Source organism: Stegostoma tigrinum, chromosome 9, assembly GCF_030684315.1.
Source record: "Stegostoma tigrinum isolate sSteTig4 chromosome 9, sSteTig4.hap1, whole genome shotgun sequence".
Taxonomy (NCBI): Eukaryota; Metazoa; Chordata; class Chondrichthyes; order Orectolobiformes; family Stegostomatidae; genus Stegostoma; species Stegostoma tigrinum.
The window spans coordinates 74,556,389-74,574,472 of NC_081362.1; the positions used below are offsets into that span (position 1 = coordinate 74,556,389).

At 43.1% G+C, this 18,084-nt stretch overlaps 1 protein-coding gene across 2 annotated transcripts in view; it reads right to left on the reverse strand.

Annotated features, from left to right (window-relative positions):
* Positions 1–18,084, reverse strand: part of LOC125455175 (ALK tyrosine kinase receptor-like) — a 977,528-nt gene that overhangs the window by 112,976 nt on the left and 846,468 nt on the right. For both annotated transcript variants that reach the window (XM_048536890.2, XM_059648635.1), the window contains exon 14: positions 5,850–5,981. In XM_048536890.2, the coding sequence (XP_048392847.1) occupies positions 5,850–5,981 (132 nt within the window). The remainder of the gene's footprint in view (positions 1–5,849; positions 5,982–18,084) is intronic.

The following is an 18,084-nucleotide window of genomic DNA, read 5'->3' on the forward strand; positions in this document are numbered from 1 at the left end:
ACTTTTCAGTTCTTGGCTTGTAGCTCAGTTGATGATGGCACATGTCCAAGAATCTTGCTAAATGCAGTGACGGTTTCTACCTCTATTGCTCTTTCACCACAGTTGTCCCAGGCCTGCGTCACCCTCTGCATGTGAGTAATTGTCCTCAAAATTCCTATAATCTTTCAGTTAAGTTTATCAAAACCATAATTTGAATAATTCATAATTTTGAACCAAATCTGTGGTTCCATTCTAGTAAATCTTCCCTGCACTCTCTCTAAGGCTTTGCCTCCTTCCTGAAGTGTGGTTCAGGAATGCTTCAGAAAAAGAATGCTCCAACTAAGACCTGTCAGGTTCTTTTAGGGATCTTGGCGTAACTTCTTTTTATATTCTACGTTTTACTTTTACACACATGGCCAGAGCAGACGTAGAAATGGGTTCAGGCAATCTGAAATCTTTCAGAGTTTGAGAACAATAAGATCACCTCTCCCTTCCCAAGTTTGCAACAATTTCCCACGGCCTGTTCATGATCAGGAAGACATTGGGCTGTGACTCTGCAAAGATGTCCACTGATATTAGGAAAACCATTGTGAAACCTAAATGAAATTTGAATTTTCTCCATCTCCACCACACCCAGCCTACTTGCACCTCCACACAGTTCTCACACAATGTCAAGATTTGCAAATCCCTGTCCCAGCCACCCATAACCTTCTGAATCGAAAATATGGAGGAATTGGTACTAGAAATCGTCTCATATTTTGCAAGCTGCAAAATGGCTTGACTCATTATTAAGATGGCAGTGCTGGCAAGGTAGGAAGTGTTCGGGCTGCATGCCCGTACGCTCCTGCTCACCTGGCTGGCCACATTCTTCTTTGTTCTTTTGTTTTGTTTCTCTCTTGTATCAAACGTCATCTTTTCTGTGGCTGCGAGGGGGGGCGCAGGTGAGGGTCTGCTGCAGCATTCGCAACGTGACGGAACCAGGTTTCTGCTCTTCATGGCCAGCGTGACCACGGCTTTATCTAAGACATCATCTCTGGTGGGGTCTGGTCCATTCCTACTGGTGGTGGTGCGGTGGGTTCAGCAATGGATATAGCAGTGGCAACATGGTGGTTCTGGTTCGTCCCTCGTCACTATGGCAACAATGTGGCAGTTTTGGGCAGTGACTGAAGGGGCAATGGCTTCAGCGTTGACAGCTTGGTGGGTCCAGTCTGTCCCTCCTTGCTACAGCGACAATGCAGTGGCCTCAATGTTGACTTTGACGGTGGCAGTGTGGTGGGTCCAGTCCAAAACTCCTTGCAGGGATGGCTTCAGTGGTGGCATCGTGTAGCCGCACCATAAACCCAGATTGCCATAAGAAAGAACAAAACATGAACTTTGTCCTAACTTTGTCTGAATTATTTCTTCTAATAACTTCTGTAATTAAAATGGTATCAAAGTTGTGGTGGCTTAGAAACATCTCACTGTATTTTCATAAATACAACTGGCAATAATTTGCTATTCTTATCTACTCTGTTCACATTTTACTGGTCCCACATCTCAATTAATTAAGCAACGATCCCATAACTCTCAGCAGACTTTGTAACTTTGGTGCAACCTGCCAAGATCTGTGTACATTTCAGGCCTCTGTTCTCACATTCCTTTTAAAATTGTACCATTTAGCTCACACTCATCCAAGGTGCAGAAGCAGAGTTGGCAGCATCTGGGCTGTTGAGCCTGGGCCTCAGCCATTCTATCTGCTTTTTTTCCTGCTTATCTTGTTTTCTTTCTATTTTTTCTTTTTCTCATATTTAATTCTAAATCTTCTGGAGAAAGTTCAGCCATGGAGGTAGCAGAGGCAACAGTGTATGGTACTGGGACCCAGAATGAGCCTGCATGGCGGTCAGTGGCCAAATGGCAATTGGCGGAGTAGCGGCTGGTGAGCCTGGGCAGAACTTAGCAAAGTATAATGGGATAATGGGAACTGTAGATGCTGGAGAATCCAAGATAACAAAGTGTGAAGCTGGATGAACACAGCAGGCCAGGCAGCATCTCAGGAGCCCTCTCTGATGAAGGGTCTAGGCCCGAAACGTCAGCTTTTGTGCTCCTGAGATGCTGCCTGGCCTGCTGTGTTCATCCAGCTCCACACTTTGTTATCTTATATTAGTGAAAAACATACCTGGCTCAGGGGAGATCAAGTCCAGCGTGGAGCATCTGCAGGCTCATGGCTTAGGAAAAGACTACTCAATGTTTAACTTCAAACTTTATTTCTGCACTTTTTTTCTACTTTATACTAAGACGAACTATAGCAATGAACTTTTTAACATATTTCTTTATTTTTCTAACTTTGTAGCTAAGATTTGTATCTAAGGTGGCGCTGTGAATTACAACATTGCATACTTTTCACTGTACTCCTGTGCCCCTATACCCGAATACACATGGCAATAAAACCTAAATCTAAATCTACTGCCTTCCCTCATTCTTTTATCAAAATATCTCACCATTGACCCTGGCAACTTGCATATTCCTTCCCATTTTCCATTCTATGTCTCCCGCCTCACGATTTTGCTACATTTTGAACTTCTGTGTCATTTACAAATTTTGAAGTTGTTCCTTGTTTAATAGAGTCTTAGTCATTAATGTACATCAAAAAAAGGAGTGGCCTAATATCACTGCAGAGAAATGTTAATGTATAGCTCAAACAAGTCTAAAAAATAATTATTCACTGCTCATTCTGTTTTCTGTCCATAGCCAATTCTGTACCCTTTCCTGCACTGCCTCTTTAAATAATTTTAATGATACTAGGGGTGAGTTTGGGTCTGGATTTTGCATTTATAACTGATGGATTTTTCTGTGTGTCTGAAGTTTTTGTTAATTTGTAAGTATTTCTGTAACTGTGGTGATGTATTTCAAGAACAATTTTGAAGCTTGGCTACAGGGTGAATGCATTTGTACACTAAAGAACTTCTGTTCACTTCAGATTGTTTTGAGCAAGCAAGATAAATAATTGGGGCTCAAAGCTTTCTTGGAGAATTTGGAATCTGTTATTTTAAGGTGAGGGGAAAAATCCATGGTCAGACAATTTTAGTTTTGTTTTAACATTTGGGTAGTGTATTAGTCCCTGTGAAGGCCTTGGAACAGGATGGTTGTTCAAAGCAGTGCTCTTGAGAAGGAAAGGATATAATGGGTCAGGTCCTTGGAGTGAAGAGTTAGTGTTGGCTCAGATTGGAGGAAGACCTGGAAGTTCAATAAAGCTGAAGTGTAGGCTAGTTCCATGAAGAAGCAATTGCAGTTTCAGTTTAACAACCGAAGCCCCAAGTGACTTAAACCAATCAAGCTGTTAAATACAGGGATACCTTTGGAAGTATTTTACGAATGGCATTTTTGGGACCTTTACCTGGAGTAGGGTTTTGGGAAACATATTTAAACTATTTTATTTCTTTGCAATTTATAAAGTATTTTGGGATTGATAGGCTTATACTTCTGTGTGTTTAAAACCTTTGAGTTTGTGTTATAAATAGATAATTCAGATTATTCTTTTTATTGGTATAAACGTCTGCTTTATTGTTAAAACAAAATCTGCAGCATTTCATGCTTACATTTCAGCAAGTGATCACTTTATTAAAATCAAAGCTAATAAAATTATTATTTATCAAATTGAATTCCTTTCTGGGATCTGATTTGTCTGTTAATAAATTAGCTGGGATCATTATAATACATTAATGACTTGTACGACAGAAGTGGATGTATTATTGCCAAGTTTGAGGAGGACACAAATGTAAGTGGGAAGGCAACTGGTGAAGATGATACAAAGAAACTGCAGACAGATATAGGCAAGTTCAGTGAGTAGTCAAAAACATGGCAGATGAAATGTAAAGCAGAACAACTAGAGGTTGTGCTTCTTAGCAGGAAGAATAGAAGATGTGAATATTATTTAAGTGGAGAAAGACTGTAGAAAGCTGCAGCATGGAGAGATTTGGGGTCCTCATGCATGAATCACAAAAGCATGTTTAGTGGGTGATAAGGAAGGCAAACAGGAAGCGGCCTTTATTTCAACATGAATGGAGTATAACCATGGAGCGGTCTTGCTAAAATTGTATAAGGCAGACTACAGCAGAATACTGAGGACAATTTTTGGTCCCTTATCTAAGAAAAGACAAATTGGCTTTGAAGGCCGTTCGGTAAAGTTCACTGGATTGAATCTGGATATAGAAGAGGGTGGATTGCGTGTGGAATGAACTTCCTGAGGAAGTGGTGGATATGTGTACAATTATAATATTTAAAAGACATTTGGATAAGTATACAAATAAGAAAAATTTGGAGGGATATGGGCCTGGAGCAGGCAAATGGGACCAGTTTAGTTTGGGACTATGTTCAGCATGGACTGGTTGGTCTGAACGATCTGTTTCCAGGCTCTATGACTCTATGATTATAAGAGGTTCAATAAGTTGGTCTTGTACTCATTGGGTCTTAGAAGAATTAGATGGGACCTTACTGAAACATACAAGATCCTTAGAGAACTTGAGACAATCATTGCTTTTGGAGGACTGCTGGACCAGAGAGCATAATCTCAGAGTAAGGGGTCATCCATTAAAACCTGTTAAAGATGAGGAGCGGTTCCTTCTCTCAGGAGATGGTGGATCCTTTGTGTTCTTTACAGTAGACAACTATCAAGGCTGAGTGTTAAAAATATTCAATGTGAGATAGACAGGTTTTTCTTCAGTAAGGGGATCAAGGGTTTTGAGGAAAGGCAGGAAAATGGAACATCATGAAGTTGCAGAGAAGACTAGATGAACTGGTTGCCGATTTGTGCTCCTGTGTGTTATGGTGTATGGTCTTATCCACCACATAACGTGGAGGTGCAGTGTTGGGCTTGGGTGGACAAAGTCAGAAATCTTAGGACACCAGGTTATAGTCTTAATCAATGAAAACCTTCTAACTGATTAAAGATTTAACAGCATCTTAGGTTTGGTTAACACATCCTCATCAATGGTGTGAACCTTTGTTCTTTTACTTCCAAATTCTTTGTCTGATACGACCTCTCTCAGTAACAGCTGAAGAAGGACTGAGGCTCCGAAACCTTGTGATTTCAAATAAACCTGTTGGACTATAACCTGGTGTCGTGTGATTTCTGACTTTACCCCGTTCAGGCAAGGAAGGATCTCATTGTTTACAATCCTTGTGTCATTATATTGCATAACTTGATACCAGTGGCAGAAGTTGTTTTTGGAGTATAGGGGAAGTAGGAGTGATCAGTAACACTAAACACAAGAGAATATCACTTGAAGATCTGAAAGCTGCAATAGCTTCATTTAAATCAATTGCAACAACACTTCTTATCAGGAAGACTGGTTTAGGCTTTTCTAATGAGCCTCAGCAGTAAGCACAGCAGTAAAGTGCCATAGTTCTGACAATATGGATCTGTGCCAGCACTTGCTCTACTCTTACACACCAACTTTTATGACTCTCCTGTTTCCTGATTAAGACAACTGGAATTACATAGCCTCGTGCAAATGCGGAGTCAAACATGTTCTCTGTCTGAGAAGAAAGGAAACATTTGTCATTATTTTCTAATATTTGCAGAACCCTCCATGAAGTAGAATGTGGCACTAAAAATAACATATCATTTAAGTCTGTTTGATAACTGGGATTTTGAACTTGCATGTATGCGTAAAGTGCAGTAACATACAAAGGTGTTACCAAAGCTAGAAAACGGGTTTGGGCAGGATTGCTACTGTCACCGGCACAGACATAATGGACTGAATGGTCTCTTTCCAAGCTGTAGTTTCTGCGATTCTGTGATTGTTGCTCATTTTGATAAATGTATAAGGTTAATTGATAAGACGGTAGGTGCTTTTTTTACAAGAAAGAATCACGCCATCATAAATACACACCTTGAAGATAAACGTGGCTCCTCCACCTCCTCCTCCACCTCCTGCCCACTCAGTGACATTGCCATTTGCTTTTAACTCCTCCTCAATCACGTTATTCTCTCCCAAGCAAACACTCTGGATGGTGGGATTTATCTTCAAAATAAAACAATTAAAATACAAAACAAATTATACACGGTGCCTGCATCATCTGGGTTATTGAAATAAACCTAACAGGAATAAGTAGTTTCACGTAATAGGACAAAACTAAAAATCCAATTTGATATTCTGGATTGACCATGGTATGACCAATAAAACAAATTAGCAAGCATCAATTAACATACACTTTGGCGTCAGTCATTGACCTCTTTAGAAAATTGTGCTTAGCATATACACTAGTCTTTTGTTCTTAAAGCTGGAAGCTCATTCCACCAATATCAGTTTCGTTTCGCCTCAATATCTTGAAGTCACCTTTAGCTTGGATTTAATTACTGTTAAAGATTTATTTATTTTCACATATGAATTAAAAAAAACCTCTCTCCACCCTTCATGATTTTATGAATGTCTACAAGGTCACCTCTCAACCTCCTACACTTAACTCATATGTGAAAATAAATAAATCTTTAACAGTAATTAAATCCAAGCTAGACACACACAGACCAACAGATTCAAGAACGGTTCTTCTCTGCTTTTATTAGACTTCTGAACGGACCTTTCAAATTTCAAATGTAATGTTGACCTCGCTCTTTATGCACCTTCTCTGCATCCGCAATATTGTAATTCTCACTGTGGTCTATTGCCCTTATGTACTTTGTATGGTATGATATGCCTGTGTTGCATGCAAAACAAATCTTTTCAGTGTATTTAGATACATGTGACAATAATAAATCAAATCAAATCAATAAAGCTGGAATGTTACATGATAAATAAACAGTATATACAGTATGCTTACAAAAAGATGGGAGGGTGGGCAGTGTATATAGCTGCCTTGCTGAGGAGGATGCAAAGGATCCAGAACATCAGAGCTCAACATGCTCTATCAGGGACTGATACATCATAATTTATGTTAATTTAAAAAAAAACCTCATTTATATTCTGAAAAAACCAAGAGGAATTTGAACTATTTGGACATGTAGAATTGTTACCGTGTGATTTCTTATAGACTGACATCCACGGTTTAATGTGTTCTGTAAGGTCCCTTCATTTTACTGGAAATCATGTGACTTGAGAAATAGCTAAGCAAACCTATCAAGTAGATAAGAGATGGGATTTATTTCTTACTTATTGGAAAACGTGGTTTTGAGAGGTATAGATGTCCCTATGCCAATGATTGACTAAGAACTCTCTCCAGATTAAAGTTCTGTTCCACAGACTCAGCTTGTCAGAAGATGACATCTTTGAAACTGTGAGATCCTCTCCTGAAATCCTGTTTCTTAAGTTCCTGCTGGATTTTCAAAATAGCAGTATTTCTGTCTACCTGGTAAAGCTGTATGTAGTGGGCCATGTTCAATTCTCAGAAACTCAAATTCAAGTTGGGTGGAATCAGAAATGGTCGTCTATCACAAATTGTCAACAGATTCAGCTTTATCAACTGAAAATTTTACAGATGTGACAAATCAACACATTTTATCCTTACACCTGATGGGATTGCTTTTTTTTCTGTTTGCACGTTGCCATTTATTAAAAAAAATTCTGCAGAGATTTGTCTTTGGTGTTGTGTGAGTATGTCTGTACGTGGGATTAAGGAAATATACTTCTAATTCTGGATCGTAGCTTGGGTGTTCATTAGAGTTTGACACTTGTCTTAAGAATGATCTTGTTCATAATAAGTAGATTATTTTGAGTTCATTAAAGAAACCCATTTCTTTTCTATTTTATAGTGGTACTAAGGAGAAGCAATTGGCTATTTTAGTAATTGAATCAACGTATTTACACAAATGGTGTAACCAGCGGCACAGTTGTGCTTGAGTATCCACAAATTCCTGCTTTCACACCGCAGAAAATATGTCAATTGTGCTGTTAAGATGCAGAAGTAAAGGGCATTAAGTAATTAATTAATTACTTAGAACAGTTAGGAAAAGGGACTGCTGAACCACAGGACTGGTCTGAAGACAGCAGACATTTGTAATGTTGCATCTTGTCAATAAATCCATTATCAAAAAAAAGGTATTGGTGACTGGTTTCATGCTTAACTGGCTTGGGATAGTTTATAGCTCCACAAATGTATAAAAAAAGCAATGGTGCTATATTGAGTGCAAAGCAAAAGGAATACTTTAAAACAAAATGGATTAAGAAATCAGTGAGCAATAGAAAAGTAAACAGTGGAGTGGCTTTGTCTGTATCAAATGAACTGAAATCACACAATGATAATGAATGGAAGGGAAGGAAAAAAACACTGGTCTGTCCAGCTTCTAACCTCAGCTGTGTTACTTGCAAGGTATTTTCTAACCAAACTGGTCAGAGACATAATTACACACTACTGCAGCAGGTGGGACTTGAATCCTGGTCTCCTGGCTCAGAGGTGGGGATACTCCAGTGCACACAGCAGCTTGCATGATATTTTCCACTTTATTTTGTTTAACCTATTTTTCTAGTTAACCTGCTCAGAAATGATGCTACACACCTCTGGAGTAGATGGGACTTGAACTCAGGCATCATGGCTCAGAGGTAGGGACAGTATGAGTATACGCAACAGCCTGCATGATATTTTGTAATGGAAACTGTCAATGCAGAAAACCTGTTGCTTCTCTCTCGGGAAAAATGATTTACCTTAGAGTAATACTGTTCACCTTGAGAAACTTGGACACAGGATCAGGCCCAAATTGAAAGTGAGCATCAAGGGAGATTACGTAGATAGGCAAGTATAAATTGATTGATATGAATTAGGTTTTAAAAGACTGTATGTTTATAGGATGGAAGAATAGCTTGGGGGAGCTATTTAAGGAGCTCCATAGCTTTGAAGAGCTAACAAGGATATTAATGTTAGGAAGAGAGAGATCATGCAAGATTTAGAAATAGCTGACTATCCATTGTATGGCACACTGCACTTGCCCATGCCCGCAGGGGCAGCACTGGTGTTGGAATAATTGGTCTTCTGCATTGTTCAGTGAATGCACATATCTTGGCAAAACGAAGAAATGGTATAGTGAGAAAGAAAGACTTAAGCAGAGGTCTTAAATCATCAAAAGAAGAACACAAATATACATATATTAATCCCAGAAGTATAAAATGAAAAGGAACTGAGATCACTGATTTGCTGAAGCACCAAATCTAAAATAGAATGCTAAACTGAATAAGGGGGTCATAAAAATGCAGCAATACCTCAATTCCAGAAGTCAGCCTAGGGAGTTTGGTGCAGATAGGGGAATCATTGAAATGTTTTATTCATTGGCATTTAAAAACTGTCATTACTTAAAGCGTCAGTAAGCTGCAAGGGGGGTTCAGATCAACAAAGGTAAAAACAGATAAATTAAGAGTGCTGAACTCAGCAGATCCTCCTGGTGACGTTCCAAGGTGCTTCATATATGAAAATGCTGGGATAAAGAAACACAGGTCAAAATCAGCAACAGGATTTCTTCAACCTTCGGTTTCAAAGTTCTTATTATTCAGATAAATTTCCTTTCATTGCACCTTCCAAATCTACAAAGCCTGCATCATGATTGATAAAGGCGGGCATATACAGTATGCAGCTCCCAGTTCTCCTCCAAACCACATATTTTCCTGACTTGAAACTACATCATTGCCCCTTCACGGTCATTGAGCCAAAATTCTTCCCAACAAAACTCCAAGGACTGCATGTTTTAAGAAGAGCTTACTATGACCTTCTCAAGGGCAGTAATACTTCCCTCTCCAACAATGCCCACATCGTATAATGAATCAAACAAAAATCCAGGCATTTTAGTTAATGCAAAATAACTTTATGCTCATGGCCTATTTGCTAAAGCAGCTCTGAAAACTCCACTTTATATTTATGGGATACATACTTGCAACCGGTACATCCAAATGTATAAACTGTAGGAATTTATACAGAGATAGTAGGAACTGCCGATGCAGAGAATCTGAGATAACAAGGTGTGGAGCTGGATGAACACCGCAGGCCAAGCAGCATCAGAGGAGCAGAAGCATCTTCAGAAGGTTTTAGAGCAGAAACAACAGCTTTCCTGCCTCTGTGATGCTGCGAGGCCAGCTGTGTTCATCCAGCTCTACACCTTGTTATCTCGGAATTTATACTGCGCACACACACACACACACACACACACACACACACACACACACACACACACACACACACACACACACAGGCACATGAACTCATGCATTCACAGAGACACACAAACGTGGACATGGACACACACGCACACAAACACTCACACTCGCGAGACAATGGTGGCAAATTCTGAATTCTCTCTTTATGAAGCCTCCCACAAATGTTGATGAACATGGTTTCAGAGAAGAGTGAGAGGGCAAAGGCAGTTGCTACAGGCTAGTTATCTATCTGACTGTTCAAACTCAGTAGTCCTACTATAGTCACAGACTGGGTCATGAGACTTCTCTCAGAAAATATTGTACGCTGAGTGACTTTGATTCAAAAAGATCTTTTTCCTTTGCAAACATTAGCCAGAGACTTTTCCCCAGGGCAGGATTGACTGCCACGAGGGGTCATAGTTTTAAGGTGTTAGGAGGAAGGTGTCGAGGAGACGTCAGAGGGAGGTGCTTCACCCAGAGAGTTGTAAGCGCATGGAACACTTTGCCAGTGGTAGTCGTGGAAGCGGAGTCATTAGTGACATTTAAGCGACTGCTGGACATGCACAGGGACAGCAGTGAATTGAGGGGAATGTAGGTTAGGTTATCTTATTTTTGGATTAGGATTATTCCACGGCACAACATTGTGGGCCGAAGAGCCTGTACTGTGCTATACTTTTCTATGTTCTATGTTCTTAGTAACATTTTCCATACTGTACATAGCCTCTTTCACTTTGCAAAGTGTTCAGTCAAAAAAAAAACAAAGATATAGATCTATTTCCTGATAATCTAAATGTATATATCAGAAAACACGCAATTTTAGGAATGGCCTAAAATAATTGAAGACCAAGGCCAAAATGTATACGACTATAAGAGGGCATGCACAGAGATAGGTGAGTGGAACTATGGGCACACCACCATACCCTGAACCATTTCCTGCAGTGGGAAAGAAGGTGCCACCTTCGCGTGGCACAGTCAATTAGGTAAGTTAAGGCAAATGAATGCCAATCATCAAACAAGAACTAGATTTTTCCAGATGATCTGTGGATCCCTATCATATTGGGAACTAGGCCATCTATTGCGATACGTTTTCCATTGGTTTGCTCTCCAGGAAAGTGGCACTCTCCACCTGCCTGCCCACAGCTGCCATCATAAGTGCCTGGTAACAGAGAACCCCATCTATGTTGGTGGCCTAGCTGCTGTGGCAATACTTTTAAAACAAAATTATGAATGTTGCTGAGTGAGTGACACCCCCTCGCTCCTTTACATGCAACAGGAGGCTGCAGTTCCTTGCAAACTTGACTGCCTTCTATTCATCCTCTAGCTTAGCGATTCTGTCTGTTGTGCATTACTAGATGATGAGTGCTCTGTGGCTATTACTTGTACAGTTCAAGATGCTGAATGTTCCTTACACAATGCACAGTCAGGGCTATTGTTTGAATCTGGCATTGAAGCAATAACACAAAACCATAACCCAAAATGTCGATTCAAGGTGTTGTGTTTAAGAAAAAAGGTAGAGAGAGGACAGAGTTGAATCCTGCATTTTTCAATACTGTACAAGTACAAAATTGTGTAGGTCAAGAGCTGTAGGGAGTAGCAAATCCATTTAGGATAACTGGAAAAGGAAATTGCAATGTAAATAGTTCTTGGGTTCTATTATGAGTACCAATTCCTAAATTGACAGATATTGAAAGTTAACATGTTGGTTTATTAGGAAACACTGAATTGTAGGTACGTATTTATAACACTTGTGTGAAGACTACATCAATTGCAAATTAATTCAATTGATTATAATATTATCACCTTCAGCTTTTCCTACAAATGATCTGTTTGTACATAAGCAGTTGAGAGGTCTTCTGAATATTGCTTTATAGAACAAAATACACACTGTAAATTGATATGGAGAGCAATGCATTCACTGAGGTTCTTTAAGAATGATGCAATGTGAGCTTTAGAAATTTCTTTCCAGAAGCCTGCAGTTTATACACTTCAGTAACGAATCATAAAAATGATTACCACTACCACGGATTGAAATGTTAAGACTGAACAGTGAGCTTCTTAACCCTTATAAGGAATAAACTGGTTACCAATGTGTTGGCTAGTAACTGACACATAAAGCATTAAGAAATGCCACTTTAATGTTGTACCCTTCATTTTAATAGAGATTCTGACCAAAGGCATGCGACAACAGATTAGAAGTAACCCATATTCTGATTAATCCCTCTATCGCACTTTACTTTTCTGAGACATGATTGAATTTACTGATTCCCCACACTGATGCTGTTGAGGCCAGGAACTTGGTGCCAAAGAGGGGGTTCCTGGTAATACTAGGCCTGGGCCTGGACTCTTGGCTATAGTGGTGCCCGGAGATTTCTGGTGTATTTTGTCCTGGTTTTATTTTTAATGAAGAAAGATTGAGACAGAGGTTCCAAGCAGACTGATCAAAGCCAAGAAAGTAAACAGATTGCAAGGCCTTAGGTTTTTTTTTAAGTTGAAACAATAGAATGGGTGTGGTCAAGCTCCCGCACAACCAGGAATTTTAGTTTTCACTTTCTGCAGTTGCTGGGGTCTTCAAGCTGGAGGTGAAACCTCTAATTCCTCTTTCTGTTACAGTTAAAAGCTGGGACTCTCTTCCTGTTGCTAGAATTGCAGGTGAGACAATCTATCTTACTGAATTTGTCTTTGTCAAGGGTGTGTTTATGGGGTGATACTATACTGGAACAGTTAATTAGTAGTGGTTAACATATATATGATTTTGTTAGGCACTTTGATTGAATTACAGTTAAGCCCAGTTCTTTTATTTTTTATTTTGCCTGCATTTTAACCGTTGAGTAAAAATAAAGCGTGTTTTTCTTAACTTCAAGTAGTTTGACAAATCAGGTTGCAACTGAAATGCAATGCCTTACACTTACCTCTAAAATGAAGAAAGTTAGGGCCTAGGCCATCTTCGGAATATATTTTCAGGAGGTTTGGTCTGGTCCTTAACAAACTGGGGCTCTTGTCAGGATCAAAACCTCTAATTCCAGGTGGGGGTTATGGTTATTGGACTCAAAGGCAGTGACTGGTGAGTGTGGTGTCTTTTATTTTGGGTGGTTTAAGTACGCTGAACTTTGTGCAGTAACAGCTCTTTCAGTCACTAAGAGTTTCCTGGGGGTGGGAGAAGTCACTTCGGGAGTTTTACAAAGAGTGAGCAAAGCAAAGCTTTTGGAATTGGCAGACAAACTGGAGTTGGGATTGCTTTTGTCTGTGTGAGAAGAGGAGGTCATTTTCGCAAATAAATAGACATTTACAACTGTCAAAAATGCCATCAGAATCTTTGGGAATGGCAAATGAAGAAACATGAAAATGAAATGGGAATGAAACAGTTTGCATGATGATTCAAAGCGGAGGAAAAACAGAAATAAAGAATAAACTCAAGCAGGGATTTTGAACTTTGGAAGTTGGAAAACTCAAAGTCGACTTAAAATGGCAGAAGTTGAAGTGAAAGGTAGGAGTAGCCATGAGGACATTGATGGAAAGCAATCCGATTACAGCCAAAGGCCCGGTGGGGATCTGTTTAAATATATCCTAGCATTGCCTAAATTCAACGATAAGGATGCAGAAGCCTTTTCCATTTCATTTGAGAAAGTGGCCAGACAAATGAAATGGCCAGTGACCATGTGGAAATTGTTGATCCAAACAACATTGGGAGGTAGACCTAGTGAGGGATTTGCCTCACTATCAGAGGAGGTATCTGGGGGAGTATGAGGAGGTGAAAAAAGCCATTTCAAGTGCTTATGAACTTGTGCCAAAGCCAACAGACAATGTTTTAGGAATCTGAGGTGGGAACCTGGTCAAATGTACATTGAGTTTGAAAGGATTAAACAAAGTAATTTTGAGAGATGAATAAGAGCATTGGAAATATGTCAAACATTTGACACTCTTAGGAGTTCAAAAGTCCTGAAGTGAGAACTCCTGGTTGTGAGAATTAGTGAGAACTCATGTAGAAGACGAGAGAGTTAAATGTGTAAGATTAGCAGCGGAAATGGCCAATGATTATAAATTGGTTCATAAATTGAAGTTTAGCTTCTGACTTCACTTTCAATCTGGGTGGGATGGAAATTGGGGCAAAGAGAAATCCTCAGGTGGTAAGGGGAAAGGCAATCTCAATGAAGACAGTAAAGATAGTTTACTGCAGGGTAAAAAGGAATCCCATGAAGGGGAAAGAGAAATGAAAAGCTCAGCTGTCTTCACTGTAAAAGTGAGGCCATATGAAGTCATTATGCTGGTGGCTTAGAAAAAACACTAGGAAGACGGATGTGGGAAAGCAGGATAAGCCAGTGAGTTTTGTTGATGTGATCATGGAAATCCCAGTGGAAGCAAAAAAGCTGCATTAGAATGTACAAGATAATAAAATGTGAGGCTGGATGAACAGAGCAGGCCCAGCAGCATCTCAGGAGCCCAAAAGTTGACGTTTCGGGCCTAGACCCTTCATCAGAGAGGGGAATGGGGTGAGGGTTCTGGAATAAATAGGGAGAGTCGGGGAGGCGGACCGAAGATGGAGAGAAAAGAAGATAGGTAGAGAGGACAGTATAGGTGGGGAGGTAGGGAGGGGATAGGTCAGTCCAGGGAAGATGGACAGGTCAAGGAGGTGGGATGAGGTTAGTAAGTAGGAGATGGAGGTGCGGCTTGGGGTGGGAGGAAGGGATGGGTGAGAGGAAGAACAGGTTAGGGAGGCAGAGACAGGCTGGACTGGTTTTGGGAGGCAGTGGGTGGAGGGGAAGAGCTGGGCTGGTTGTGTGGTGCAGTGGGGGGAGGGGACGAACTGGGCTGGTTTTGGGATGCGGTGGGGGAAGGGGAGATTTTGAAGATGGTGAAGTCCACATTGATACCATTGGGCTGCAGGGTTCCCAAGCGGAATATGAGTTGCTGTTCCTGCAACCTTCGGGTGGCATCATTATGGCGCTGCAGGAGGCCCATGCTGGACATGTCATCTAAAGAATGGGAGGGGGAGTGGAAATGGTGCGCGACTGGGATGTGCAGTTGTTTATTGCGAACCGAGCGGAGGTGTTCTGCAAAGCGGTCCCCAAGCCTCCGCTTGGTTTCCCCGATGTAGAGGAAGCCACACCGGGTACAATGGATGCAGTATACCACATTGCCAGATGTGCAGGTGAACCTCTGTTTAATATGGAAAGTCATCTTGGGGCCTGGGATAGGGGTGAGGGAGGAGGTGTGGGGGCAAGTGTAGCATTTCCTGCGGTTGCAGGGGAAGGTGCCGGGTGTGGTGGGGTTGGAGGGCAGTGTGGAGCGAACAAGGGAGTCACGGAGAGAGTGGTCTCTCCAGAAAGTAGACAAGGGTGGGGATGGAAACATGTCTTGGGTGGTGGGGTCGGATTGTAGATGGCGGAAGTGTCGGAGGATGATGTGTTATATCCGGAGGTTGGTGGGGTGGTGTGTGAGAACGAGGGGCATCCTCTTTGGGCGGTAGTGGCGGGGGCGGGGTGTGAGGGATGTGTTGCGGGAAACGCGGGAGACGCAGTCAAGGGCATTCTCGACCACTGTGGGGGGAAATTTGCGGTCCTTGAGAACTTGGACATCTGGGATGTGCGGGAGTGGAATGCCTCATCGTGGGAGCAGATACGGCGGAGGCGGAGGAATTGGGAATAGGGGATGGAATTTTTGCAGGCGGGTGGTTGGGAGGAGGTGTATTCCATGTAGCTGTGGGGGTCGGTGGGCTTGAAATGGACATCAGTTACAAGCTGGTTGCCTGAGATGGAGACTGAGAGGTCCAGGAAGGTGAGGAATATGCTGGAGATGGCCCAGGTGAACTGAAGGTTGGGGTGGAAGGTGTTGGTGAAGTGGATGAACTGTTCGAGCTCCTCTGGGGAGCAAGAGGCGGCACCGATACAGTCATCGCTGTAACGGAGGAAGAGGTGGGGTTTGGGGCCTGTGTAGGTGCGGAAGAGGGACTGTTCCACGTAACCTACAAAGAGGCAGGCATAGCTGGGGCCCATGTGGGTGCCCATGGCCACCCTCTTTGTCTGTAGGAAGTGGGAGGAGTCGAAAGAGAAGTTGTTGAGGGTGAGGACGAGTTCGGCTAGGCGGATGAGGGTGTCGGTGGAGGGGGACTGGTCGGGCCTGTGGGACAAGAAGAAGCAGACGGCCTTGAGGCCATTTGCATGCAGAATACAGGTGTATAGGGACTGGACGTCCATGGTGAAAATGAGGTGTTGGGGGCCAGGGAATTGGAAGTCTTGGAGGAGGTGGAGGGCGTGGGTGGTGTCACGGACATAGGTAGGGAGTTCCTGGACCAAAGGGGAGAAAATGGAGTCCAGATAGGTGGTGATGAGTTTGGTGGGGCAGGAACAGGCTGAGACAATGGGTCGACCAGGGCAGGCAGGTTTGTGGATTTTGGGAAGGAGATAGAAACGGGCCGTGCGGGGTTGGGGAACAATGAGGTTGGAGGCTGTGGGTGGGAGGTCCCCTGAGGTGATGAGGTCATGAATGGTGTTGGAGATGATGGTTTGGTGCTCGAGGGTGGGGTCATGATCGAGGGGGCGGTAGGAGGAGGTGTCGGAGAGTTGGCGTTTGGCCTCGGCGATGTAGAGGTCAGTGCGCCATACTACCACTGCGCCACCCTTGTCTGCGAGTTTGATGGTGAGGTTGGGGTTGGAGCGGAGGGAGTGGAGGGCTGCCCGTTCTGCGGGGGAGAGGTTGGAGTGGGTGAGAGGGGTGGAGAGGTTGAGGAGGTTAATGTCTCAACGGCAGTTGGAGATGAAGAGATCGAGGGAGGGTAGGAGGCCTGGGGGTGGTGCCCAGGAGGAGGACTTGTGTTGGAAGCGGGCGAAAGGGTCAGTGGAGGCAGGGTTAGGTTCCCGGTTGAAGAAGTAAGCGTGGAGGTGAAGGCGGCGGAAAAACTGCTCTATGTCCGACCGTGACTGGTATTCGTTGATGTGTGGTTGTAGGGGGACAAAGGTGAGCCCCTTGCTTCGGACTGACCGTTCATCCTCAGTCAGTGGGAGGTCTGGGGGGATGGTGAAGATGCAGCAGGGCTCAGTATGGCTGTCTTCTCTGGGGTTGCTGGCTGTGGAGGTTGTGGGCAGAGCGATGAGGTCGTCGGCTGTGGGCGGGGTTCCGTCGGCGTCGGCCGTGGGTGGGGTTCCGTCGGCGTCAGCCGTGGGCGGGATTCTGTTGGCGGTTGGATTATCAGGGTGGGCGGCAGCAGTTGCGGTGAGGGTGGTGTGTGTGGTGTTGTAACTGGAAGTGGAGGTGGTGACTGCAGCAGTGGTCCCGGAAGTGGTGTGGCCGGCGGAGGCGGATGTGACGTCATCGGTGGGGTCTCCGGCCGTGTCCTCATGGTCAATGGCGGCGGGTGCATGGTGGTTGAGGTGCAGGAATCCTCTTGTGGGTGGCTGGACCCAGTGAGTTTGTTGTACTTACGATTTTTGGTGTCCAGTAAAGCTGAGTAAAACTGGGTGTTCAGTCTGTGGATCCTGCGGAGGATAAAAAAACAGCAGAGGTCCTTTGCAGGTCTGGGAGAGGGAGGGTCTGAGCTGGGGCAGGCTGGATTGCAGTGTCTGGAGGTGACGGTGCATGGCTGCGAGTGTCTGTTTCAGGACTCGCAGGGAGAAATGCTTCTGAAGGGTCTGAATATTCTGGGTGTAGAGGTGGTCACGGTTGGGGCCAAAAAGGGAAGGCTTGAATGTAGACTGTAGTCCAATGGGGATGATCCGGTTCCGTAGACAGGTGCTGAGGAAGGTGATGTGGCTGTGGTACCTGGTTTGCTTCAGGACATGGTCCAGCAGTTTCAAGGCTGAAGAGATTACAAGAGAGTTGCAGTGGGAGAGAGATTCCCTGAGGTTGGTCTGGAGGGAGGAGGGTAACTTCTTCAGGTTAGGCATCCCTGGAAGAGGCTTTGCAGTGAGGTTAAAATTGTATCAGTGATAATGGGAACTGCAGATGCTGGAGAATCCAAGATAATAAAATGTGAGGCTGGATGAACACAGCAAGCCAAGCAGCATCTCAGGAGCACAAAAGC